The sequence below is a fragment of the Oryzias melastigma genome, linkage group LG8, assembly GCF_002922805.2.
Source record: "Oryzias melastigma strain HK-1 linkage group LG8, ASM292280v2, whole genome shotgun sequence".
In the NCBI taxonomy this organism is placed as follows: Eukaryota; Metazoa; Chordata; class Actinopteri; order Beloniformes; family Adrianichthyidae; genus Oryzias; species Oryzias melastigma.
The window spans coordinates 15,409,505-15,418,236 of NC_050519.1; the positions used below are offsets into that span (position 1 = coordinate 15,409,505).

Consider the following 8,732-nt stretch of genomic DNA (forward strand, 5'->3'; position numbering starts at 1 on the left):
AAAAAACTAGATTTTTAAAACTTAACTTTTTAACATAACTATGAATAATAAAAATGCAGCAATATTATTCCAGAATAAATTAACACAAACCTTAAATAACTTTCAATATTTTACTCTCCAAAAAATATATTTTGTCAAAATTATACAAGTTAGAAATAAGCACAAGATATCATCAGACCATTAATAACAATAAAACAAAATGAACATGGGGGCCGTATATAATTACCCAGCAGGCCGGATCCAGGCCCTGGGCCTTGACTTTGTCACATCTGCTCTAGAACTTTTTTGTGACATGCTACATACTAGCCACGTTAGCTTATTCACAATTCTTGTAACTCCCAACCTTGCTATGTCCAAATTCCCTCCCAACACTCTTACTACAATAAACAAAGTGGGATATGTGAGATTATCTGGATTTTAAAAGCAATTTGGACCCATGCTAACTACTTTTTTTACTCCTAAAAAGATATCACAGATTACCTAAACTGAAAACCTAAAAAGTATGAACATTTTACAAAGACTTATTTAGAATCCTTTGTGTTCTGATGATCTAAACTTTGAAGATTTATTACAAATTAAATATAAGTATATATTTTAATTATTCAATGCATTGTGGTCTATATTCTCCAATCTAGTGACCATTGATGCACTCTGGTTTTTTGGGAAAATTTATAAGGCACTTGATTTTGGAATAGAAGATTTGGACAGCACTACAAAATGGTGACCACACTATAGAGTGCACTTAGTGGCAAGCAGTGAAGGAATTTGGACACACCAAAGTCCAACACTGACATTAGCACATTTACAATAATGGCAAACCATGTTTGCAACTCCTAAAAAAATAGACTGATAATTTGACGGAGCAGCATATACCTCTTAAAATTGCATCGGCATCAGTAATCAAAACCAAAGTTAATCCATATAATACACTCCAGAAAATAAAAGACATTCTCGTTTTTTTTTTATAAGCTTCTAAGTGTGTCTTAGTGTGCAGAAAATATGGTTAAAAAAAGTCCCAACATGAAGAGAGTATGAGTAATGCCACAATACTTACACCATCGGATACTTCTGGGACACCTGCAAAAACAAAAGCACACAACTAGCTCAGGAAACAAGGAGTTCAGGGAATAAAAGATGGCTTGTGCTGGCCTAAGATCTCCCACAAACTGTTTACCCACCCAAGGAAACGGGAGCCAGGCATGACGCACATGTTCTCACTAATATCAGAAGTTTTAAAGTGCACAAAAGGCAGGTCAAAGGGTGGCACCACGGTCAGCTGTCCCTATGACTAAACAATAGGCAGCAATTCTCCCTGGAGTGTCAAACAATCAAACAGTTGCAGGCTAAGCTGGACCGGATGGAAAGGCTGTTTGTTACAACAGGAAGTTCTCTTTGACGAAAGCAGGAAGTGGACACCTGGAGACTGGACCTTCTGTTATAATGAGACATTCTTTGTCTAACAATGAAGATGTTTACAGTCTACGCTGCTGCCTTTTCCTGCTTTTTTTTTATTTTAAACCCAGACCTGGCTTCTTTTACTGCAAAGCTTACAGAGGTGGGATGTTAGACTTACCGTGCTGTGAGTTTCGTACTTCGCTGTACACAGTGTCTGTAGACTGTTTCACAGGAGCTAACATGGAACAAATATTTAAAAATTTAAAGCTGCTATTCTAAGGTCAAACAACTGAATTATGAAACACATGAGAGTTAAGAAAAAGGTTCACCTCTGCTGGGATCTCTTTCTTTGATCTGCACCTGAGTGTACTGAGGCTCAGGGTTTTCCTGCGTGACTGTACTGGTCTGATCATCAGACTCTGAAGCACAAATAAACCTTGTTACTGTTGAACATTTTTAGCGTTTTCAACACAACAGCACAATAACAGTCACAAGAAGCACTAAAATTATAATGCTTGAAATATTTTAATCTTCTTTAAGTTACGTTCACCCAGGGTATGTGTGCAGCATTCAAGTACGCCCTGAACACAGGTTCTTGAACGTCCATTTAGCATATGGTGTTCACTCTGGAAGTTGTTCCTTTTATCTTACTTTTAAGAGGAACATGGCAGAAAAACACACACACACAGTATACCCACCAGATCCCGACATCTGTTCACTCCAAACACTTTTACCCATCATGCCTGGGGTGACTGCACAGACATGACACCATCAGAAACAGAGCAAGTCCACAGCTTTTTTTCTTTTAACGTTTGAGGTTCAGATTTACCGTTGGCAGCCTCGTTGACTTCTGCGAGGGTGAGGCTCAGCCGCTCTACCTTGGTGCTGGCCGATTTCCTGAGATGTTACACACAATTTTACACAACTTACATCACCGTACCTTTAAAATATAGATTTCGAGGGGGATATTGGCATTCTTACTTACACTGACAGCCTGCCTGTACTTCTTCTCCTGCATTGAATCAAATGTGCTTTGCAGGCAATAACAAGGAGCAAGGGCAGTAAGATTAGGATGCAGAAGACTACTATGAGACCTTTCTTCCAGCCAGCCATTTTCACTGCAGAACACATTTGATTAAACTCACAAAAATTAGTTCCAGGCCAATAAAGCATATATGAAAACCCCACCTGCAACCAGAACAATGTTGCTCTGTTTGTTGTCTTTGGCCTGGTTGGTGCTCACGCAGTAGTATCTCCCACCATGCTCTCCTTTGACATTGCTTATTCTGTAAGATCCTTCCGTTTTGTTGGTGGACACAGAAGCCACAGGATCCTCTATTTCAGTGTGAAACCAGGTGAAGCTAATGGGAAAAGTGCCTCTCTGGACAGAGCAGACGAGGCTCATGCTGTCACCCTCAGACACTTCCCCCTCATTGGGGACAACTTTCATCTCTGGATTTGACACAGGCTCTGCAGAAAAGATTCACAGCTTAGCAAGTTTTACTCCATTTTCCTGACAGCAGTGATGATATTGTTCTTGTATTCTCACCTATGATGTTCGTGGACTTTAACATTAGTTGTCCGGATCCTATCATAGGGACCTTGTTTTTGTGGTTTCTTGCATGGCAGAGGAATTTGCTCAAGTCAGAACTTTTAAAGATGGCTGGACAGTTAAAGATGGCCTTGTCTCCTGGTTTTCTCACATCCCTGCTTTCATTCAGCTTCTCAGGGCCATATAGGGTGTATGAGATGGGTAGAGTGCCTCTCTCACTCTGACAGAGCAGCTGGAAAGGCTTTCCTAGCAGCAGCGTGCCCCCTACTATGCTCAGAACAGGCTTTGAAACAGGAACTAAGAGAAAAAAAATGAGATTGACAGAAACATCACACTGGTGCAAGTGCTGGATCAGCTTTTAAGTTCTTACGAACTTTTAAACTTAAAGACATCCTGCTCCTATAAAGGCTTACCTTTGGCTTTGACAACAAGGGCTTGGCTCTCCTTAATAAAATGTTTCCCTAAAGAGGATGCATTAGCTTTACATGTGTAGTTGCCGTTCATGTTCGGGTGAGCCATGCTAATATAGGAATTTGAAGTGGTGATTTCAGCATTATTTTTATAGAAGGTATATGACAGAATGTTGCTGTTAATCCTCTCAGGCACATAAATGGAGATATTGCAGGTCAGTTTGAAACGATCTCCTTCAAACAGGTCGACCGGCTCTAAAATCAGCTTCGGCTTTGAGAATAGTTCTGTTGGAGTTAGAAAACAAAATACAACGCATATGGTTATTGTTTTTCAATAGATTAGACAAGAGTGTCCCAAATGCCATGTTTTTTCTTATGTTTTCTTATGTCATAAAGACGATGCCTTGCCTTTGACTTTGATAGTTTTATAGTTCTCTTTTTGGACATTTCCCCACTCTGCTTTGCAAATGTACTCTCCAGAGTCTCTTTCTTTAGCAGTAAACTTGTATTCAAGCATTTTGCCAGAGACTTTCTTTAGAATGATCTTATCCTTCGTAAGGAACACTTCAACATCCGGACCATCCACCACTCTACAGAACACTTCCACCACGTCTTCCTCAAAGATTAATGCTGAGGGATGCACGGACACGACTGGGGTAATGTTGAGTACTGTAAGACACAATTCAGAATTGAAAGTCACACCTCATATCAAGCGGTTCATTTGTGCCAATGTTCTGTCAGATAATACAATCACCTTTGACTATTACGTGGGTCTCGTTACTGCTGTTAGAGTGCTTGTTTCCAGAGAGAAGGCTGATCTCATAGTTGCAAGATAGATAGGAGTCTCCGATGTGCCTTAGCTTTATGGTGGTTTTTATAGAATTCCCATTGGTTTGCAGTTGCTTTATCGTCTTAGGCTCCCCGGTTCTAAATCTCAAGTAAAACCGGAATATGAAGAGTCCTTTTTCTCCTGGAGCACTGCAATTGGCTTCAAACTCTTCATTCTCAAAGGGCCTTGAATTATTTAGACTAAGACTTGGGGTCTGCAGGCCTGAGGACAAGAAAATACAGAGGGGGCTGTGAGAGGCTCCAAGGCTTTTTGGGGACATACAAATAGTAAACATAAAAAATAGATCATCTTGAAAAAGTAAGATTATTGTAAACTTGATTACAATGGCTTCATAAAACAAAATTCAGAGTAAATAAAATTTAGAAATTTAAAATCTCAAATTAACTTTAATGAATACAGTCTCTTGCTCAGTAGGGAAATCATTGAGATGCTTTACAAGAAGTATCAAACACAAAAAGTCATTGTCAAAGAAACTGGTTGTTCACAGAGTGCTGTACGCAAGCGCAGTAACAGAAAATTTAATGGATGAAAAGAAATGTAGGGAAAGGGGCAGGAGTGGACCAGTCCAGTCCGGACCGCTCAGTGGACATGAGGCAATAGAATGGAGGGCTACAAGCTTCACAGATCCAGTAATTCATGCCAAAGGAGGCCCACCAAGTATAAAGTGTACAGATATGAAAATAGTTTTCAGAAGTCTGACGTTTGGGCTGAAAAGATCCTTTTTCAATAAGGCTGCTGTGATGTTCTAATGCAGGGATGTACGAAGTCAGTCCTTGAGGGCCGGCATCCTGGTGGTTTACCAGAAATCCAGCCTTATCTGCTGCCGATTACCTGGATCAGGTGTGTTTGGCCAATAAGGAGCTTCAGTGGTGAGATGGTTGGAAAACATGTAGGACACCGGCCCTTGAGAACTGACTTTGGACACTCCTGATCTAATAGTTTACCTGACCGAACAAAAAATACTGAACATGTTAAAGATAATTTTTTTAATGTACCAGTTCCTTGCTTATTGTTGATATTGTTAAATTGACAATTACCAGTCAAGTTTAAAATTGAATGAAAAAATGAAGCTTACCTGTGACATCTAGCCTCTCACTGAAGCTGACTTTGCTCTTGTCCTTCACTGTCACTCGACATTCATAGCTCCCAGAGTCTGCAGCCCTGGCTGGGTTAAGCTCAAACATAACAGTGCTGTTTGTAGTGTTGAAGGAGTAAATAAGAACTTCATCCTTCATAATCTGGAATTGGTGCTCCAGGTCAGGGATGTTGCTGTGGCTCACGCTGACCTGGCAGCCAATCAGCACCGGCGTCCCGCGCTCAATTGTGCTTCTGGGCTGGATTGTGAGGCCCACATTGTCAATGATGTATGCTATAGTTGCAAACAGAGACATACATGTGTGAGTCTGTCGTTGGTTAGATGATGAGGATGGTATTATAAAACAATATCAATAAAGGTTATTATGGAGGTGAATATCACTAAAGGGGATCACACAGAGGAAGTTGGAGGCATAGTGCTGACTTCACCACGCAAATATGATACTACAAAATGGCTACAACCATTTTGCATTGCAAGCAGGAGCTAATGAAGAACGGAAAAGTTCTGAACTTTGTCCGGCCCTCCGTTTCTTTCAGGAAAACATTCCTCATTGTCACTTGGTGGTGGCCACACAGTTAAGCAGGAAATAATCAGTCTGTCCACTTCCTGAAAACTGGTGTATCTACAGCCTCAAGAAAAGGAGAACCCGCTTTGACCTTAAGAACACTTTTTTGTTTAGCCTTTTTTTAATGGCTCTTTGACAGGCTCAGTAGAAGCAGAATTAACTACTGTAGCTGCATAACTTAAAAATTTGATGTCCACGCCAACTCTTTAGAGGTTAATTTTACCTTAACTGCTGAGAACTCCGACACACTCCAACTTTTAATTTGTGATTTAGACCTTATAAGATGAATATTTTGTAATTGTAGGCTTACTAAAATGCTGCTATCTTAGCTTATCACTTAAATAATTAAAAATAACAATAGACCTTTTATCTATGTACAGAAAGTGTTGCTAAACCTGCAAAAATCCACAGCTCTTCCATAAGACCAAATTGTAGGTTTGATTTGAATCCATGAGTGGGTCATAGCAAGAATGTTAGAAAAAAATGGGCCCAGTGCCACCTTGTGTGACCCTCAGCACCAGTGGAAACCTTAAAATCTTTAAAAAATTCATAGCATTCCCGGGGGTCTTTGAATGACGATTATGCTAATTTTGGCCAAAATTAAAAAAAAAATGTAATTTTCTAGGACCTAGTTTCTGCAGAGTGATGGGAATTAATTTGAAATTCACCTGAGTTGTGGGCAGGACTTTGGCACAGAATGACCCTGTCTTCATTTTCCATCATCCCTTTGTTTACACTCTCTTGCTAGCATAAATCCCCTCACAACCCCAAGCTAACCAGTGCAACAAAAATGGCGAGCAATATTAGAGCCATCCAGCCGTACAGCTCAGACGAGGAAAATAAGACATACATGGATCTGTTTGTCTGCAAGTGAATGAGAAAAATACTACAAGAACATGCTAGAAAAGCCAAAAACAGGATCTTCATTGGAGTCGTTCTTTGATGTATCAAATGGTTTCTTAGCATTGTTGTGACTCCCCACAGGTGTTGGGCCAAACACAGGGAGTAACTTTTCATTGCTCTGAATGGTACAATAAAATAAAAACTTAAAATAAGCAACATGTTTTGTTGTTGAATTTATTTTTGTGGCACCAAAATTATGTCTATATAAAATCATTTTTACCTTTAAGATTTTAGTGCCAAAACTGTTCAAAGATTACAAAAATTAGAAAGAAACACTTAAACTAAAACATTATTGTATATATAAGGAAGATAATTGCAAGTTATTCAGCAAGGGAAACGAAAGAACATTATCTTGTGACAAATGCAGATAGAGCTAAATATATTTGAGGAACAGGAGTGCACTGAACAATGCCCATTTCCTCACAAAAAAAGGACTTGAGAAAGTTTTTCTTTGACTAATGGAGCAGCAAGCAAAAGAATATTAAATATCCAGTCGACTTTTTAGAACACTATATAAATTAAAATACTTACAAGACTCTTCTCCTGCACTTTTCCCTGTGTTAACAAAAAGAGAAGAAGCAGATATCAAATACATCCTTGATCCTTATAGAAACACAGTAACGGGTCCTTACAGAAGATTAGGAGAATGACCAGAAGCTGAAAGCCTGGCTGTTTGGAGCCCATCTTGAGTCAAGGTGGTTCACTGATGTTAGGAGGTGAAGAAACAGAGGCCAAGAAGGGCAGCCAGAAAGACAGGGGACAGGACGTTACCAAAGAAGAGGTGGAGAATGTGGAGGATAAACTCTTAAGGGATTATTCCAGAGGAAGAAGGGTAGGGGTGGTTTCTTATCGCCCTCGTACTGCCTGCTGGACCAGGAAGTGGCTTTTACTTCCTCAAGAATCGTGCAAAGCCAAAGTGTTTGTACTAGAGGGAAAAGGAAAAAAAATGTTCTGCTTAAAGTTGGTCTTCTCTGTCCTTTCACCCAACATAACATCATTTTTTCCAGGTTTCATCTTCCGTCATCCGGATATTTTCAGCAAGAATAGCAAAATAGAGTTCTAGTTTTTTGTATGTACTATTTTTACAGAGTATCTATAACATCCATAACAAAAATATTACAGGAAACCCAGAAATATTAAAAAATATAGGGTGACCAAGATCGGAAAAAACATGAAACTTGCATTATTTTCTTATTCAGCTAAATCTGCATCCAAAAAATTCCCCTAAATGTAATTTTAAATAGGACAACGTTATGAAACTGATCGGCTAATAAAGGCAACATCCCAAACGGGAATTCAGGAGCTACCTGAGTGTTTCAGACTAATCTCTTTTGATGTCATTTTTGCTTTTGTGGTTAATCATTTATACTATTAGTCGTTCTCTTTTAAACCACAGTGATTCCTGGTGATGTGATGTTGTTAAATATTTTAAATGAGATCAAAACCGCGTTAGACACCGCTGCGCTTTTCAAAGCTTGTCTCTCGGCAACCTGTCAGCTTCTGTGAAAACCACAACAATGATACTACACCTGAAACAGCTACATGGGGTGCAGTTGTACTATGAATCTGAAAAATCTAATCAATATATACATGATATGTATGTACACACACTATATATATAAATATTTATATGCAAAAACACATATTTGTATGTGAATTTGTAAAAATCTGCAGTTCTTCTGCAAGTCTGTATTGTATTTCTTTAGTTTGACCACAAGGTGATGCTGAATGTCAGAAAATAATGTTAAACACTTGTGCTTTCATGGGGTTAACATGCATGATTCTGGCAGTACCATCATTTTTTTCTCTCCAATTATCTTATTTGCTTTGATATCATGGTCTTAAATTTCAAGCTTAATTTTGTTTTATTTTTTGTATCCTGATAATCCATGACATTTGACACAATGTTTAGAAAATACATACATATATATATATATATATATATATATATATATATATAT

At 38.8% G+C, this 8,732-nt stretch overlaps 1 protein-coding gene across 2 annotated transcripts in view; it reads right to left on the minus strand.

The window, feature by feature from the left end:
* The window catches only part of pecam1 (platelet/endothelial cell adhesion molecule 1), a 9,747-nt gene extending 2,072 nt beyond the window's left edge, over positions 1 to 7,675 (minus strand). The window contains exons 1-14 of one of the 2 annotated variants that reach the window (XM_024272544.2): positions 7,404 to 7,674; positions 7,303 to 7,326; positions 5,283 to 5,576; positions 4,112 to 4,408; positions 3,766 to 4,026; positions 3,361 to 3,642; positions 2,945 to 3,244; positions 2,584 to 2,865; positions 2,381 to 2,513; positions 2,225 to 2,292; positions 2,094 to 2,147; positions 1,725 to 1,814; positions 1,574 to 1,630; positions 1,055 to 1,077 (exon numbers count right to left, since the gene is read on the minus strand). In XM_024272544.2, the coding sequence (XP_024128312.1) occupies positions 1,055 to 1,077; positions 1,574 to 1,630; positions 1,725 to 1,814; positions 2,094 to 2,147; positions 2,225 to 2,292; positions 2,381 to 2,513; positions 2,584 to 2,865; positions 2,945 to 3,244; positions 3,361 to 3,642; positions 3,766 to 4,026; positions 4,112 to 4,408; positions 5,283 to 5,576; positions 7,303 to 7,326; positions 7,404 to 7,455 (2,217 nt within the window). In that variant the 5' untranslated portion in view covers positions 7,456 to 7,674. Of the gene's footprint in view, positions 1 to 1,054; positions 1,078 to 1,573; positions 1,631 to 1,724; positions 1,815 to 2,093; positions 2,148 to 2,224; positions 2,293 to 2,380; positions 2,514 to 2,583; positions 2,866 to 2,944; positions 3,245 to 3,360; positions 3,643 to 3,765; positions 4,027 to 4,111; positions 4,409 to 5,282; positions 5,577 to 7,302; positions 7,327 to 7,403 lie in introns of both variants that reach the window. The other variant, XM_024272545.2, reaches the window with a different exon arrangement.
* Between the last annotated feature and the right edge of the window lie 1,057 nt (positions 7,676 to 8,732).